Genomic DNA, 20,107 nt, shown 5'->3' with positions numbered 1-20,107 from the left:
TTGAAGAAACCGCATTCATTCATTCATTCATTCACCAGATAATACAGTAATAATACAGCAATAGTACTAGTACGGTTTTTTTTTTTTTTTTTTTTTTTTTTTTTTTGTTTTTGTTTTTGGCATTTTCTTTGTCTCTCTTTCTATCTTGTTTTCAAGTATTTTTCTTGGTAATGTGCATAAAAATAAAGTGCATACGTGCAAGAAAACACTTGTATTGCTCATTTCCCTTGATTGTTATAAGGGTTAAAATAAACCAACAAAGTGAAATTTGGAAGCAACCTCAACTATTTAAATAATCTGTTTTATACTCCTTTTTTCCAACTTCGTTTTTTTTTTACCTTGTTTCATCACCATATATGGCTATGTGACAATTACTCCACCAACCCATCATTTTTAAAGATTAAAAATTGAAGAGGGAAATAAAAGGCTAATTATGCTTAGTGTATACTTCGTATGTAACTATGTAAGCTAACAAATTGCAAAAAACTTTTATGAGGCTATATTTGTATACAATTAACTTGTAAAGTGGAGGCTTGGAGAGAAATAAGGAGCTCAACCCCACAAGGAAACCTTAATAAAGCAGGATAAAACCAAGTTAATCGTGATACACCAACTAATATTTATAGATTTGCCATTGATTTCTCACAAATCTTTTTCGACGAGACATAATATTGGGCCTGAGTATACTAAGGATGAAACTATGACTATACGAGTGTTTATTTGTTTAAGTGGAGTATTATAGATGACTATTTATATATAATAATTAAATTAATTAAGGGTGATTTGATGCGTGTCACATCTTAGATTAATTGATAACAATATATCACTAGCTTTGTTATTTTTGATTGACATAAATTTAAAGATCGAAAAATGAATTAAAATAGAAAGATAATGACACGTACGTAGTATATGTATTAATGTATTATTCCTTATCTATGCTATGCTACTCCACTAATTTGTTTATTAATATAGCAACATTATTAATATTGCTATACCTATATAAATAGCTACTAACTACACATTATTGTACATTTTCGTAGAGAGGATAGTAGTACGAATAAGCAAAATAAATACCAATGATGCATGCATGATTTCATAGGAGATGAGGACTACTGAAGGGACAATTAATTATTAATTAATACTATAAGAAAATTAGTAATAAACATAGGGGATCTTTGGTGGGTCTTGCCACTAATCATTGTTGTATAAAATATTATGAACATAAAATCCATAAGATATTATTAACAGGAAAAATTCATAAAATTAAGCATATACTATTTGTAAGCAAACCAACGGTTGGCTATTGGTCCTTTTCAATGAGATGATGGTTTTCTCTCCTTTTTTTTTTTTTTTCTTTTTTCCACTAGAATAAATTTAAAGTAAGGACAAATAATCAAACGGAAAGATTATAATAAAATTAATTAATTAATTTATTTTCATTTATACTTTCTTTTTGTAAGTGCCTGCCCCTCTTTTGTTATCTTTCTCAGTTTCTCTTTAATTTCTTTGTGGTGTTGTTGTCATTGAAAAGATAGGGGGTAGGAAAGAGAAAGCAAATAGACTAGCGAGCAAATTCATATGCTATATTATACTATACCCTCTTGCACAAATTAAAGTGCCAAAAAGAAACCATTATCTTCACTCCAAACATGAGAAAACATAAATAACAATTGCTTTTGTTTTTATTGAAAGTCAATCATGTAAAAGAAATACCTCTTAATAAATTTTCAATCAAATTGAATGATGAACAAGAGTGTCCCCGGCCCATATTTCGTGTTAAAAACTTAAAACTAGTAAAATCTAAAACATGATTTTTTTTCTTTCTTTAACACTCAAACAAAAAAGGGTCCGTTAACTCAATTTCAAAGTCTTAGAGTGCTTACTAAGTTATCATTCCGACAATTTTAGGAAACTCAATTCTTGCAAATGATTAAAGGTTCAAAGGTAAAGATTTTCTTTTGCATCAATATTATTGTATACACCCAAAATTGTCTTTATAAAGTCATAAATTTTAAAACACCTGCAAAAGTAAAATTTGCACTCAATTACATGCCTAATGCACTAATCAAACACAGCGCCAATATTTGACAAATAAAGGAGAATCAAACTAGGTTAAGTTAAAAGGGAGATAAAAAGAAAAAACAAATCATCAAAAAAAAAAAAAAAAAAAAAGAGAGAGAAAAGAAAAGAAAAAAAGATGGCACCTGAAACTGAAGTAGTAGTAGTAAAGAGAGAAAAAATAAGCACACGTGTAGTAAATCATAGGAATTTTGGCATGAGCAAGTATTCCAATGGATGACTTTCTCACTCACTCACTCACTCACTTATTCACTCACTCATTCATCTGAAAATCTAATAACCTTGGGGACCATTTTCAAAGAAAGAGAAAGATTAATTAAGATGCTGAAAAAGGGGACATCTTTGATTTTAGATACACTCTAAAGCACCAACAAACACTAGATTTTTATACTTTCCTACTTACTAACTGTTTCCTCAACTTCCTTTCCTAGTTTATTCACTGTTTAGGAAATTTTAAACGTTTACGAGTTTATATATGTATGTTGTATACTTGTATGTAGTGTTAGGGCTCCCTCTTCTTTACGATAATTAAGTTGGGTTCGTCCTAGCTAATTCTAATATATTAAACGTAACAGTTGTTTTATCGATCATCTATATATGTGTATATTTTACGAGTATTTAATATATTTATATCATCCCACTTTAATGTTTGATCTAATTGCACACGGATCACTTCATGAGTTAAAGAGGCTAGGCAACAATTCACCTGCTGAAATTGACATTTGCTAAAAAGGGAAGACTTCAGGTTCTTCAAGTGATTACTCTTTTTTGGGTATGTCATGTAGCCTTAATTATCACTTATTTTACTCGTGTAAACTAACACTCCATCTATTTCTAACTACAACTAATCTTGTATACAAGTATATATATTCTTAATGGTCCATTTAATTACCTTTTACCAAACATATACGTAGTGTATATATATATATATATATTAAAAATAAAAAATAAAAAATAAAAAAAAAACCCTCAATTGTCAAGTTAATTTCTACTTCATACAATAAATCTATTACATTGCATTTCCAAGATCGACTATGGCCGGAAATTAAATAAAAGATACTGAGTACTTCGTAATAATATTAATAAATAAAAAATGAATCTAGCAACATAGGGAATTTTTTTTTATATATATGCAATATGAAAGTTGAATTATTGGTTTTGAGAATAAAATACAAGAAAGAAGACAAATACGGAGAAGTAATAGGTATATACTCTGTGTAACAGCAGTACATTTTTTATTGATTGACATAACAAGAAAAATAACAAGTTAGGAAATAATTGTATAATTATCATGTTTATTTATGGTAAATTGATAAGACTTACCGGGCACTCACGACGACAAAAGCTGCAAAATGTGAGAGAATTTCTTTGTCTAATGATAAAATAGAGCTTAATGACTCAGTTAATAACATACTAATAGCAGTAATTTAAAGAATTAATGGAATGATTTGGGTTTCTTGACGGCACCTAATTACTCTTTATTTTAACCATTACTTGCCTTAAATCACTGCTTAATAAAATAATGTTGCAAAACTTGTTGTTTAACATAATACAGTAAGAAATTAATTAGAAAACGCCTTCTTGATTAAATTAATTAACCCCCTAAATAATACAGTAATAAATAAAGGAAAACCCCCATAATACAAGTTATTAAGTGAACATGACTTGTTACCTGGATAATAAGATGATCATATGTTTGAATTTTGATGGAACTTCATCTTCTACAACAATGGTTGATCATAAAATAATAATAAGTATATACAATGATTAATTAATTAATTGATTAATATACGAGATTGGATTAGAAAATTAATATTATGCTTGCTTTCACATAATATATAATCACAATTTAATCCTCCAGCGTTGGACAATAATTGATCCTTGATAATAAAGTCAAATTAAAAATAATTATATATATAAAAAAAATAATAAAAATAAAAATTAGGTAGTAGTTGTAGGAGGACCTACACCAGCAGTACTAGCACCACCAGCGGCATCTCCACTTCCGCTACCACCATCCCCGGACCCACCAGTTCCGAGGACTCCACTACTACTGGCAGCTGCATCCACTGTTGTAGTGGCGGTGGGAGCGGAAGTGGAGGTAGTAGTGGTAGTAGAAGAAGAAGCACGTTTTCGCTTCTTCTTTTCGTAAGGGATACCACGGGCTTTAGCCTGGCTCTCCCTTACCTCACGAAGGTAAATCCTAACAGCGCGTGCACCAAACGGGTTGGATTCAGGTCGGCCACCATTCTCTTCGTAAGCAGCACGAAGACGGCCAATAAGAGCGTCGAGGCTACCCCAAGCCTGCTTAAGCGGGCAAGCACACGGGGCGGGTGGATTAGGGTGACCGAAATAAGGGCAACCAGTGATGTGTACCTTAGTTTTACCAAATTGGTCCAAATACTTGAGAAATTCTATTACATGTGCTCCACTGCACCTAGACAAAGATAAAGGAGGTTTGTGGTTTCTCAAGTATTGTAAGAAAGTATTCCAGTCTCGTCTTTTTTGCGACTCGTACCTGCTTGGTGGCGCTGCGGTTGTCGTTGATGTCGTAGTCGATACGACTAATTGAGACCCATCATCCACACCACCACCACCGCCGCCGCCGCCACTAGATGAGCCATGGGTGAGCTCTCCTCTTTGTCCTGATGATGATCCTTCGCCGCCTCCGGTTTCGGATGTTCCACCCCCAGTAGTATCCATAATAATATATGATCTATGTATAAATAATGGTTAATTTCCAATGATTTTAAATATTTGTGAAATTGGGGGTTTTTTTTTTTTTGGGGGGGGAGGGGGGGATTTATAAGTGATGGGACGTGAAAAGGAAGAAAAGATGAATGAATAAGACGAAGCTAAGTAGTAGTATGTCGTTGGCTCCGGAGAGAGAAAGAAAGAGCCAATCCCTAAAAGAGATGGATGCCACTATCAAGACTCTTGTGAGGAAGAAAAAGGAAAAAAAATTAAATTAAAATTATTTTATTTATTTTTATAAATTTAAAAATAAAATAAAAAGAAAAAAGGGAGGAATTTGAGAGAAAGAGAGGGAGGTAGGGAAGGTGAAGGAAAGAAGAAGAAAGAGAAGGGGGGTGGGATGAAGGGTGAGCTTATAAATCATCACGTGGCTTTGGCCCCCTCTAGAAGGGACATACCTATGCTCTGAACCTCTTTTTTTTTTTTTGGAAATTTTTTAAAAAACTAAATAAAAATTTACATCAATTTATTTTTGTGACAATTTTGAGTCTTGTGAGTGAGTTTTATTTTATTCATTGTCTTTTTATATGAAGTTTTACTAATTTAAGGAATGTATTTTGATTTGTTAGGTAAGGTAAGGATCTAATGGCTAATAGCTTACAAGGGTGATTGTCATCACTTTGTCTTGTGGAAATAAGGGGGTGTCAATATAGGAGTATTTGTAAGTGTAATAACAACTTGGGACTTTAATTTTCATGGTTGATTGAACTATGGAAGAGATTAGGTATAGGAAGGTGGTTGAGAATAGAGATGGTAGTGGGTTGTGTGTCGAGTTGATCAGATTAACGTGTTTTTTTAAGTTAATTTTGGTTTAAACTCAAACCATTTACACATCATCCAACCGTGACAATTATATCTTGTACTTAATTACTATGGCTTTTGTATCTCAACTATGGCCTAGTACTTCAATCATCATTGCATGAATGCATAAATTTTTTTTTAAATGAGAAATAATGTAGTTATTGAAATTTTTGAAATGTATGTGATGCTTAAACCATGAGGATTTTCTTGTGTATGTACTTGTGTGTATTGTTTGAGATAGGGTTTGTTCCAATTTACTGAAAACAACTGAACTGAACTAAAGGCCTATTCACTCCAGCTTAATTTCAGCTCAGTTTAGTTAAGCTCCTAATTTTTTTCTCTCATAAAATATTCATTTCAGCTCAGTTCAGTTCTAATCAGTTCAGTTCAGCTCAATTATATTAAGTAAATGTGATCGAACAAGCCTTCATTGGAGCTAAACTGAACCGAACGAAATAGAGCTGAAATGAATTGTTTATGAGAGAAGAACTTTAGAAACTGAATTGAATTGAACTGAACTGAACTGAAATTAAGCTTAGTATGTAGAACAAGCCCATAATCCTATGTCAATTATTATTGGCTTTGATTTTATTCAAGATACGTTAGAACTCTAATACTGTAGCATATTTATTTAGAAAATTAGTATAATCTTGTTTAATTTACATAATATATAGTTGTACATTTTATATGTTGATGAACAATCAAATATCTTTCATTAAATCAATCGAAACTCCAAACACATTTATTTCATTAAGATCAAAATGTCCTAATTTTTTTATTTTTTTTATTAGTAATATAAAAGGGTTGACATTGCTAACTTTGGTTCAACCATTGTATAACATTTAATCAATTCAACCTCATCTATCGCCCGTATGATGTATGCATGGCAATGTATCTCAATAAGAATTCCCTTCAACAAAGAAGCAAGTTTTTTTATTAGGCTATCAAACAGAAAGTGGAAAAGGCAAAGATTTAACACAAAATCTATTGTAAATAACTAAATATGTAATTCCTGTGCTCCAAAAATTTGTACAATACCTCAAGAAATTAAAATTTGCAAGTTCTTAATCTATACTCCGTACTTTATAGGATAAGTATCAAAATAAGATGATAACCTAATACGTAGTAATTAAGAATCCTCGAATTAATGTATAAGTAGGAACTTGTATAATTTAGAATTAAAGTTATTAGTACTAATTGATTCCTAGCTATAATTTCTATTGATGAGTTTTAAGAAGTGTGGAATTAAATTGTTTTGCCTATAATATATTTGGACCCACAATCAAAGCTGATGTGTCAAGATATTATTTGTTAAATGAAATTGTATGGCAAGTTGTCCCAATCTAATGCAAGTCTAAAAATGCCTCCCCCAGCCTCCAACCACTAAGTTTTATTTCTCCACTTATTTTATTTATTTTTGAAATGTCTACACTATTTAATCTAGAAGAACATCAATACTAGATTAGATTATATGTCTGACGTAGCATTGTTACTAGATTAATAATTCTAATTTATGGTTGCTTTTACAGGTTGATCGAGCATATACAATTATTCTTTTTCATTTTCCAGCAATGATAAATTATTGCTAAGTGATCAATGATATCATTATATTGTAAGTTGGTTATGCTTTTCAATTTTATTCAAATTTCTTTGAGTTGATTATGTACACTTTCTATTTAAAATATTACCAAGTATATGGTAAATAACTAAATATGTAACGCACTATTACACTTTTACTAGCTCAATTTTTACCTTATATGTAACGCTTTCTATTCTACTTTTCATCAAACTGTGTATTGTGATAATAGTAACTCAAAAGAATGGAGATTATAATCCGATCCCTCTATCTTTTAAAAGTTGTTTCCGTTTGTTTTTAGCACAAAAACTTCATTGCATACATAAATCGAAGCATTAGCAATTTAATATCTCAAATATCGGAATAAATTTAGAAATAGTTAACATTTGATAAGAACAATGTGAAAGAGGCTATAAAGAATGTATGATATGTGACAATTATCGTAACTTTGCTGAAATGATGTTTTTATTTGATATAATTGTCATGTATTTGTTTATTTTTTAGATATATATCTCTATGTAAATGTTGCATGCATGACTTTTTAATTTATGAATCAACCTTTATTTTTTATTTTTTTTTTTAAAAAAACACTTAGTTATATATTTTGATTTCTACTATATTTATATGTACAAAGTTTATGTACTGTATATATGTTCAAATGAAAATTTATTATTTCAACCAGTAACAATTTGAAGAAAAAGGAGGAGTAATGCTTTATGGAATATGACTATTGTCTTCTTTATAAAACAACCTCTTTCTAATTTTGTTCTTTATTTCTAGATCAACTAATCTATATGTTCTACTTCTCTTCACATCCTATTTTAAGCATGAAAAATTGTTATACGGAAGCTTGCTTATCGTTTTAAATTTTTTTAAAGAAGTTTGAAAAAAATACGAACTTTAGCCTTTTGTGTTTATTATAAATTGGGTAAGAATTAAAAAAAAAAAAAAAAAAAAAAAGGGGGGGGGGCATAAGGGCTGCGAAACCATTAGTATTTAGTACATGTTTTGAGTTTTCCCATTGTATCTTTAAATAGCCCAATAAACCAATAGAATGACCAAAAAGCCCTCCAAATAGGCTTAAACCCACTCCCCTCTCTTGATAAGTCCATTAAGACAACTACACTAATTTGATTAGTGGATTGATACAAGCATTAGAGAGAGTTTCCAACTCACCTCAACCTTTGTTTTTCCATGTGAGAACAAATTTGAATTTTTGATACATCAATTGCATTAGTCTATATTGTTTGACAAAATTACTTTTTCTTTTGATCTTATATTTTATATTGAAATCACACTTTTACCCGTATATACATAGATACACAAAACGAGCTAATAAAATAAGGGATGTAAAATTTTAAATTTTATGCTAGTGTTGTCAATTTTTTTTACTCTCGTGTGTCCAGCAGTTTGAACATTCTATTATCATTGCTTAGGTCATTGTGTGTTTAACGATTTTTCCTTGATAAACACGTTTCTCTGACTCCTCATAAAGTGATATGTAAAATTAAGGAAACAACAGTATTAAAATCAATAAACACAAATTAAAAACATGGACCAGCTAGTAATAACTAAGAAGGTTATAGTCAAAGGAAAAAGAATGGGTGATTGGGAACCCTCCGAGACTTTCGATCTTGTGCGCAAAATATAGGCCAGAAAAAGAATGGCCGTATAATTTGTACGTACATGCAAGCCACTATATGTTGTACTCATCATATTTATTGGCTTCATTCATGTGGTTTTCATTTGGAGTTTGACTAGATTGTCCACGTGGCACATCACCATTGGTTCATAGTAGAAATAGGGTGAAATTTTAATTTATTTTAAGGGACCTCTTCTCATTAATGTGTTGAAGCTATGGTCAAAAAAATTGTTTTGAGTTCTTTTGCACTTTGTTCTTTGGATGTGAGATGTCTAGTTCTTCATACAAAATCTAGATTCATAAACTATTTAGAAATTGTTAATTGTTGTAGTTGCGTATGAATTTGATAAACAATATTGTACGAAGTTTTTAATTTTTAATCAATAAGAGATATTGCATTGCTATCAAAGTGATTAATAGGAGAGAATATTACTATCTATATATAAGAGATTGTTATTGAAGATATTTTTATTGACAAATATAAATACTTTTAATAGACAAACAACAAACATCAAAAACATTATTTTTTATAATATGAGAAGTTAATATTTTTATCATCGATTGATTTTAGGATGGTACTTGTAGAACTGCCAAAAATTGGCCCGATCCGAAATACCACTCAAATCCGATTATTATCTGATCCGTCTGAACCCGAAAAAATGTTGACCCAAACCCAACCAACCCCGACCTGAAACCAACCCTAAACCTGAGTTGACCCGAGTATGTGAGACCCAAACCCGAACATGAACTGAACTAGAAAAAACCCGACCCGAATCTAACCCGTAAATTATTGACCTGAACCAAACCCGACTTGAACCGAAATTGACCCAAACCCATTTTACACCGTCAAAACCCGAATTTAACCCAACTTGTTACTAACCAAACCTGAGTTCAACCTGACCCGTTCCTAACCCGACCCGAATTTAACCCAACCTGTTACAAACCCGACCCGAAATCAACCCGACTAGTTATTGACCTGACCCAAATTCAACCCGCCTTGGTCTCAATATGACATATTGATTAAATAACAAGTCGGATTGAATTTGGGTCGGGTCAATAACAAGTCGGGTTGATTCGGGTCGGGTCTGTAACAGGTCGGGTTGAAATTCGAGTCGAGTTTGAAGCAGGTCGGGTTAAATTTGGGTCGGGTTGAATTTGGGTCAGGTTAGGAACAGGTCGGGTTGAATTCGGGTTTTAACGGGTTAAAACGGGTTTGGGTCAATTTCGGTTTAGGTCGGGTTCGGTTTAGGTCAATAATTTAAGGGTTACATTCGGGTCGGGTCGTCTCTAGGTCGGTTAATGTTCGGGTTCAGGTCTCAAATACTCGGGTCAACTCGGATATAGGGTTGGTTTTTGGTCGGGTTCGAATCACAATTTTTTTCGGGTTCAGACGGGTCAGTTAATAGGTTGGGCTAGGGTCAGTATTTCGAGTCGGGTCAGCTTTTGACAGCTCTATGTGAAACCATCCAATTTGCCTTTAAACGACCAATTTACCGTTTTACAACTTGCACTTAATTATTTCATTAACACAAGCCTACCACGAACATTTATGACAACAAATAATGATCATATATGGTTCCAAACGGCATTATATGATCCCGAGATATATCCCATAGAATTTCAAGACTTTTCGACACCGGGCCCAAAAACTCTAAAATTTCTCAACAAGTGTGGATATTAGCCTTCAAATTTGTTATTTTTTGACTTTTTTTCGCCCCGAAATAAAAATTGCTGAAATGTTTACCTTGGTTTCTTATACCCTCTGGGAGTCCAATTGGGTGGGTGGAACCATCCAATTTGCCTTTGAACGGCCAATTTACCAAATTACAACTTAGCTTGCACCGATTTCAATTCATTAATTCAAGCCTACCACGAAAATTTATGACAACATATAATGATCATATATGGTTCCAAACGGCATTATATGACCCCGAGATGTATCTCCTAAAATCTCCAGCCTTTTCAACACCGGGCCCCGAAACTTCAAAAATTTGTCAAAAAACGTTGATATTAGCCTTCAATTTTGGAATTTTTTGACTTTTATTCGCCCGAAAATAAAAATTGCCGAAATGTTTACCATGGCCCTTAACACCCTTTAGGAGTCCAATTGGGTGGGTGGAATATAATCATCCAATTTGCCTTTAAACAGCCAATTTACCGATTTATTACTTGCACCGATTGTATTCACTTAAGCATGCCACGAACATTTATGACAATATATAATGATCATTTATAGTTCCAAAAAGAATTATATGACACCGAGATGTATCTCTAAAATCTTATTTCTTTTCGACACCAAGACCCGAAACCTTCGAAATTTCTAAAAAAACATGGATATTAGCCTACAATTTTGGAAATTTTTGACTTTTTTTCGCATGGAAATTAAAATTGCTGAAATGTTTACCATGGTCCCTAATACCCCCCCCCCCCCCCCCGGGAGTCCAATTGGGTGGGTGGAACCATCCAATTTTCCTTTAAATGACAAATTTACCGGTTTACAACTTACACCGATTTCATTACCACGAACATTTATGACAACAAATAATGATCATATTTGGGTCCAAACAACATTATATGACCACGAGATGTATTCCCTAGAATTTCAAGACTTTTAGGCATCGGGCCTTGAAGACTCAAAAATTTCTCAAAAAACGTGGATATTAATCTTTAATTTTTGATTTTTTTTTTATTTTTTTCGTCCAAAAATAAAAATTGCCGAAAGGTTTACCATGGTTCCTAATACCCTCCGGGAGTCCAATTGGGTAGGTGGAACAAACCAATTTGCCTTTAAACAGCCAATTTACCGATTTACAACTTGCACCGATTTCATTAATTCAAGCCTACCATGAACATTTATGAAAACATATAATGATTATATATGGTTCCAAACGGAATAAATGACCCCGAGTTGTATCCCCTAAAATCTCGAGTCTTTTCGTGGGGGCACTGAAACCTCCAAAGTTTCTCAAAAAACGTGGATATTAGACTTCAATTTTGGAATTTTTTGACTTTTTTTCGCTCGGAAATAAAAATTAACAAAATGTATACCATGGTCCCTAATACCCTCCGAGAGTCCAATTGGGTGGGTGGAACCATCCAATTTGCATTTAAACGACCGGTTTACAACTTGCACCGATTTCATCAACTCAAGCCTACCACGAACATTTATGACAACAAATAATAATCATATATGGTTTCAAACGGCATTATATGATCCCGAGATATATCCCCTAGAATTTCAAGTCTTTTCGACACCGGGCCCCAAAACCTCTAAAATTTCTCAAAAAGTGTGGATATTAGACTTCATTTTTGGATTTTTTTGACTTTTTTCGCCCTGAAATAAAAATTGCTGAAATGTTTACCTTGGTCCCTTATAACCTCCGGGAGTCCAATTGGTGAATTGGGTGGTTGGAACCATCCAATTTGCCTTTAAACGGCCAATTTACCGAATTACAACTTGCACCGATTTCATTAACTCAAGCCTACCACGAACATTTATGACACCATATAATGATCATATATGGTTCTAAACGACATTATATGACCCCGAGATGTATCCCCTAAAATCTCAAGCCTTTTCAAAACCGGGCCCCGAATCTAAAAAAATTTGTCAAAAAGCGTGGATATTAGACTTCAATTTTGGAATTTTTTGACTTTTATTCGCCCAAAAATAAAAATTGCCGAAATGTTTACCATGGTCTCTAATACCCTCCAGGAGTCCAATTGGGTGTGTGGAATCATCCAATTTGCCTTTAAACGACCAATTGACTAGTTTTTTACTTGCACCGATTTCATTCACTCAAGCCTACCACGAACATTTATGACAATATATAATGATCATTTATGGTTCCAAATGGCATTATATGACACTGAGATGCATCTCTAAAATCTTATTTATTTTCGACACCGGGACCCGAAACCTTTGAAATTTCTAAAAAAGCATGGATATACTTGCAATTTTGGAATTTTTTGACTTTTTTTCGCACGGAAATAAAAATTGACAAAATGTTTACCATGGTCCCTAATATCCCCCAAAGTCCAATTGGGTGGGTGGTTCATCTAATTTTCCTTTAAACGACCAATTTACCGGTTTACAACTTGCACCGATTTCATTAAATCAAGCCTACCACGAACATTTATGATAGCAAATAATGATCATATGTGGGTCCAAACGACATTATATGACCACGAGATGTATTCCCTAGAATTTCAATACTTTTAGAGTAAAACTTGTACCGTACCGATTTCATTAATAGTTCAATCCTACCATGAACATTTATGACAACATATAATGATTATATATAGTTCCAAACGGCATAATATGACCCCAAGATGTATCCGCTAAAATCTCGAGTCTTTTCGTCAACGGGCCCCGAAACCTCCAAAATTTCTCAAAAAGTGTGGATATAAGACTTCAATTTTGGAATTTTTTTGACTTTTTTTCCGCTCGAAAATAAAAATTGACAAAATATTTACCGTGGTCCCCAATACCCTCCGAGAGTCCAATTGGGTGGGTGAAACCATCCAATTTGCATTTAAACGACAAATTTACCAGTTTACAACTTGCACCGATTTCATTAACTCAAGCCTACCACGAACATTTATGACAACAAATAATGATCATATATGGTTCCAAACGGCATTATATGATCCCTAGATATATCCCCTAAAATTTCAAGACTTTTCGACACTGGGCCCCAAAACCTCTAAAATTTCTGAAAAAGTGTGGATATTATACTTCAATTTTGGATTTTTTTGAATTTTTTTCTCCCCGAAATAAAAATTGCTGAAATGTTTACCTTGGTCTCTTATACCCTCTGGGAGTCCAATTGGATGGTTGGAACCATCCAATTTGCCTTTAAACGGCCAATTTATCGAATTACAACTTACACCGATTTCATTAACTCAAGCCTACCATGAACATTTATGACAACAAATAATGATCATGTATGGTTCCAAACGTCATTATATGACCCCGATATGTATTCCCTAAAATCTCAAGGCTTTTCGACACCGTGCCCTGAAACCTCCAAAATTTCTTAAAAAGCGTGGATATAAGCTTCAATTTTGGAAATTTTTGTCTTTCTTTTGGTGATAGGCCGTCGTCGAGCCTACCAAAGATAAAAACCTCACTTGGTCTCTCTAATGGGTAGAAAGGGCAAGTAAGGGTCGATCCCACAAGGACTAAGGGGAGCACTAACAAGTATCGATTTGTGATAAGTTAAGTCAAGTCTTTTTGGGTTTTGAGTTATAATGAAAAACTACAAACAATAATAAAAAGGATCTTGGGAAGGTATCCACCAATTAAGTCATTCACAAACTAAAATTTAACATACAAAACATAGCAATTTGGGGATAAATTAGGGGAAGTCATCTAAGGCACCCAACTACTCTCTCAAGCTAGAGGGATTACTTGAGTTATGAATACAACCTACTCTCGTGGTTACAAAGCATAAAACAAGTGTTAAAGCATTATCACGATGACATAAACATTCCCTTGACTGGAAATTCCTATTCTCATGGCATTTCAAGTCAATTAAGCATAAGGGAGCTAACTCAAGTTCATCTCTCGATCCTTCGTTGAGAAAGCTTAGATAAATAGTTCTAGCAATGGCCACTTACAAGAACTAACAATGAAACCACTTAAACTTAACTAATTAACATCCCACATTAGCTAAATCAACACATGCAAACAAGTATCTGTGAATTCATCAATGATTTCAACCATCCCAAGTAAATAAACTACTCACAAAACATTATAAATTCCAAAACTAAGGGAGTTAACAACTGAGAACATGAATTCAAACACTAATCTATCATAAACAAGTAATTAAACTAGAAAAGATGCAAAAATAAGTAATTAAAGCAATAAAATAAGAGAGAGAGAGTAAGAAATTCTCATTGATATTGCAAGAAATAATCAAATCTTCAAGTCTCCTTCCTTCAATTCTTCATATTCCAAGCATTCAACAAGTTTTTCTCACTTTCTCTCTCTAGAAAATGAGAGTTTCTCTCTCTAAAAACCCTAAACTAAGATAAAACTACTCTAAGAAGATCCCCCCTGGTTACAAATGAAGCGAAAGAGGTATTATATAATCCCCAAGTAAAAGGATGGAAAACACGAGGAAACGACCCGTCTACAGGTCGGCACGGACGTGCCAAAGGTTGCACGGACGTGCAGACCTAGCTACTGCCTGACCTTGCACGGACGTGCTTCATTTGGCACGGACGTGCAGAGACTTGCACGGACGTGCCACTTATTGGCACGGACGTGCAACTCTTTTCTGGAGAAACAACTTATTTTTGGAAGGTCATAACTTCTTCGTTACTCATCGGAATAAGGCATGTGACCAGTCGTTGGAAAGCTCTTGAGATGAACTTTATATCCAATTTGAATCACTTCAAAATGTTGAGTGGAAAAAAAGTTATGGTCAGTTGAAGTTGACCTTAGTGCAAAAATCCTTCCAAAACTTTCCAAAAGCTTTTCATTTCTCTTTAAGGCACTCATCCTTCTTCCTTAATTGCTCTATCAACCAAGCTTTCCCTTCTTCTTGTTCATTCATGCTTGATCACGTCCATATATAGTGCTAAAAATAGCTACATTACATCAAAAACACAAACAACCCGTGAAGCATGGATGGTACAAAATTTGTATAAAAATAGGATAAATAATGAACTTTGATGTCGAATAATCACGAAAACAAGGTTCAAAAGTACCCTAAAATCATACCAAATAACAAGATATCATTTGGCCAGATATTAAAAATTGCCGAAATTTTTATCATGGTCCCTAATACCCTCCGGGAGTCCAATTGGGTGGGTTAAACTATCCAATTTGCCTTTAAACGACCAATTTACTGGTTTAAAACTTGCACCGATTTCATTAAATCAAGCCTACCATGAACATTTATGCCAACATATAATGATCATAAATGCCTCCAAACGACATTATATGACCCTGAGATGTATCCCCTACAATTTCAAGGCTTTTCGATACCGTGTCCGAATCCTCCAAAATTTCTCAAAAAGCGTGGATAATAGACTTCAATTTTGGAATTTTTTTGACTTTTTTTCGCTCGGAAATAAAAATTGACAAAATGTTTACCATGGTCCCTAATACCATATGGGAGTCCCATTGGGTGGGTGGAACCATCCAATTTGTCTTTAAACGTCCAATTTACCGGTTTACAACTTGTACCGATTTCATTGACCCAAGCCTACCACGAACAATTATGACAACAAATAATGATCATATATGGTTCCAAACGGCATTATATGACCTCGAGATGTATCCCCTAGAATTTCAAGACTTTTAGACACCGGGACCCGAAACCTATAAAATTTCTTAAAAAGCGTGGATATTAGTCTTCAATTTTGGAATTTTTGACTTTTTTTCGTCCAGAAATAAAAATTGCTGAAATGTTACCATGGTCCGTAATATTCTCCGGAAGTCTGATTGGGTTGGTGGAACCATCTAATTTGCCTTTAAACGACCAATTTACCGGCTTACAACTAACTTGCACAGATTTCATTAACTCAAGCATACTACGAACATTTATGACAACATATAATGATCATATATGGTTCCAAACGACATTATATGACCCCAAGATGTATCCTCTAAAATATCAAAACTTTTCTACACCGGGCCCCTAATCCTCAAATTTTTTTCAAAAAATGTGGATATTAGCCTTCAATTTTGGAATTTTTTGACTTTTTTTTCGCCCGGAAATAAAAATTGCTAAAATGTTTACCATGGTCCCTAACACATTCCGGGTGTCCAATTGGGTGTGCGGAACCATCCAATTCGCTGTTAAACGACCAATTTACCGGTTTACAACTTGCACCGATTTCATTAATTCAAATTTACCACGAACATTTATGACAACAACTAATGATCATATATGGTTCCAAATGATATTATGTGACCCCGTGATGTATCCCATAGAATTTCAAGACTTTTTGACACCGGGCCCCGAAACCTCCAAAATTTCTCAAAACGCGTGGATATTAGCCTTTAATTTTGGAATTTTTTGACTTTTTTTGGCCCGGAAATAAAAATTGACGAAATGTTTACCATGGTCCTTAATATCCTACGGGAGTCCAATTGAACCATTCAATTTGCTGTTAAACGGCCAATTTACCGGTTTACAACTTGCACCGATTTACCGGTTTACAACAGCCAATTAAATTAACTTGCATCGAACCCGACTTGAACCGAAATTGACCCTTACCTGTTTAACCCGTCAAAACCCGAATTAACCCGACTTGTTACTAACCTGACCTGAATTCAGCCCGCTGACCCGAACCTAACCCGACCCGAATATAACCCAATCTGTTACAAACCCGACCCGAAATCAACCCGACTTGTTATTGACCTAACCCAGATTCAACCCAATCGAATTTTACCAGACTTATTACTTACCCGACCCAAAAATTCAACCCGATTTGTTACTAATTTGACTCGAAATTAACACGACTTGTTATTAACCCGACCTAAATTCAACCCAAATTGTTCCTGGCCCGATTTCAAATCACCTTAAAATACCGTACTTGTATTAAGCTTAGTTGTGTCGCATTCAAACTTTATTTCTTTCACATTAAATCATTAACTTAAACACCTAAAGTCCTAGACCCATGTATACATTAATAAAATACTTATCAATTAACAAAACTTGAAATTATAATTCAGGAATCTTTGTTGTTTGATATGATTCCGATTTCGTAAAGCTTAGTTTTTCTTATACTACGCCTATCACCATCATTAGTTATCAGCTTTTCTTTCTATCCTCCACTATAGTCCTTTTGATGCTGAATCAACTTCTTATTAACTTATTGTCATTTTTACTTGATTTGGTATCTCTTGCCCAAATTTTGAATGGTTATAGTAATTTCCCTCTTTCAAACGAATTTTCTATCTACACTTAGTTTGAGAAATAGAGCCCTCAACCAGATTTTATGACAAGTGTCTTTTTGTTGTTGTTTAATTTAACTATACTACTATAGTAAGAAAAGTTACGTTTTATTTTGTACTTTATTACTACGTGAAAAATACAAAATAAGACGAATAAACATCATAAATGTAGCTATATAATCAAATTTTATGATGATATTATTGTTTAATTTACTACTTTTACTATACATATATGAGTTTAATCTAGTACTTTTTTTTTTTTTTTTTTTTTTTTGAGGAAATTAGCTTTTACTATATATATGAGTTTTCAAATATCTCCCCCAAAAAAATTAATGAAGATCAGATATCTTTATTGCCGCTACTAATTACTTTTTTTAATTATTATTTTATTTTATTTTATTTTATTTTATTTATTTATTTATTTATTTATTTATTTATTTATTATTATTATTATTATTATTATTATTATTATTATTATTATTATTATTATTATTATTATTATTATTATTATATCTCAAAAATAGACAAAGTCAAAGTAGAGAAATAAAAAAAACCCTAGCCTCCTTTTCTCTCTTCTCTCTCCTAAACCTAGTCTCCATTGTTAATTTTAAGGGGCTTCCATCGGATTTCACCGGTGGAAAGCCCCAATCTTTATTTTCTTTTAAGCTTTTTAATTTGTTTTAGGTCACAATAATGTCTCCCTCGAAAGAAAGGGTTTATCTCCTTCGAAAGACAAGGTTTTTTCGATCTCCTTCGAAAGACAAGGTTTTTCGTACTCCTTCGAAAGACAAGGTTTTATTTGTGCTTAATTTGGTCTCCGGTTGTGCGGGGCTACTATTGATTGTGGCTCGGATTCGGGTTACGGAATCAACACAAGAATTTACTTTCTCACAAAATTGCGAAGCGACGACGGATCCACTCAAAAAGTTGTATAAGACAACGAATCGAGAATATGCCGAATTGTTATATTTATGTATTTGGATTCTTAGCCCTTCCCCGATTAATTCTTGTTTGATTTTGATAAATTCATTTTCATTATCATTCATTGTCAATTGTAGATGCCGTATGGCTTACATTAATGAAATTTAGTGTCCTTTTAGGACTTTTTTCAAAAAAAAAAAAAAAAATAGACAAAGTCATACAACCTACAAAAAATTAGTGGGAAGCCGAGATACAATCTAGGCCCCCACTCCTCTAGCTATCGCAAATCCTATCCTAGTGAAGATATGAGCTGCAGCACGTGCCCCAATGTCCTGAGTCTTCGAGAACTTCTGGATTCGCTTCAGCAATGCAATAGCCTCCTTTTCTAACTCCCCAAGAGAAGAGAAAGAGAAAGGAAGGAAGCCATATCCAATTGCTCGACAACTGGATTCGCACTTGACCCGCTTCCGATTGCCCGCATTAGTCACTGCTCGTCCAGGAACAAAGTCAAATAGCCCAGACTGTGTCAAAGGAGAAGACCCTGTCAAGTCAACGCAGGCATCGCGACCACGATCCCAGGAATAAAGTAACACATCTGCAGGTCTGAGGATCCCGTCGTTCCCTCCAGCAGATGTGTTACTTTATCCAATTTATTTATTAAGGAATTGGATAAAACTATTTTCTATGCTCTTTCATGGCCCACTGATTTTTACATTAAATAAATTTAATAAATGAACTATTTAAAAATTTTCTTAAACTATGTGTGTAACCCAACGTTTCATTATTGTTTCAATTATATTGAAACGGAGGGAGAAATACAATCGTTCAACTAACAACTAATTGCCAACAACAATAATTATAATACGAAGTACTTTGTATCAATTAAAATTAGTGCACTAATACTCAATAGCATTTTTTCTTTTATTATTATTATTATTATTATTTTTTTTTTTTTTAATTATTATTTTTTTTTTTGAAAAAAACCCTAATTTGATCCTATATAATGTCACTAGGGACCACCATTTTTTGTTTTCTCATTCCTATGGGGGCCTATGTATGAATCAAAAGGTAGCCAATAGCCTATTTATATATCTACCAAGTAAGACTAGTAATCAAGTGAAATATTGTTAATCTATACAATTAGTGCATGGTATGGTCGTAGGATATATAATTCAATTCGTAGAATAATTATAAAGTTAAACGACAATTTCTTTTGTTTTTTTATTATATTTATATGTATATTGTGTACGTATAAAGAACGAGCATCCAATGCTTCTTATCAGATTGCAAATTTTAGCTTCTTAAACCCCAAAATCAAGACAAAAATGTGTGTCCATTTCATCCTCACGATTATTTAATGTTGAGTATAATTGATGATAACTTAATTCATTATATAAATTATCTATATATTATTAAATAT

At 33.2% G+C, this 20,107-nt stretch overlaps 1 protein-coding gene across 1 annotated transcript; it reads right to left on the bottom strand.

Moving 5' to 3' along the window:
• Positions 1–3,864: 3,864 nt before the first annotated feature.
• On the bottom strand, positions 3,865–4,821 carry LOC145619675 (protein LIGHT-DEPENDENT SHORT HYPOCOTYLS 5-like). The gene has a single exon (XM_081674380.1). It carries the CDS (start codon positions 4,780–4,782, stop codon positions 4,021–4,023), a length of 762 nt encoding a protein of 253 aa, XP_081530506.1. The 5' UTR covers positions 4,783–4,821; the 3' UTR covers positions 3,865–4,020.
• Between the last annotated feature and the right edge of the window lie 15,286 nt (positions 4,822–20,107).

This window comes from Chenopodium album, chromosome 3 (assembly GCF_948465745.1).
Source record: "Chenopodium album chromosome 3, dcCheAlbu1.1, whole genome shotgun sequence".
Lineage (NCBI taxonomy): Eukaryota > Viridiplantae > Streptophyta > Magnoliopsida > Caryophyllales > Amaranthaceae > Chenopodium > Chenopodium album.
Note: the sequence above shows the minus strand (reverse complement) of the source record. Positions and strands in the feature narration are given on the sequence as shown.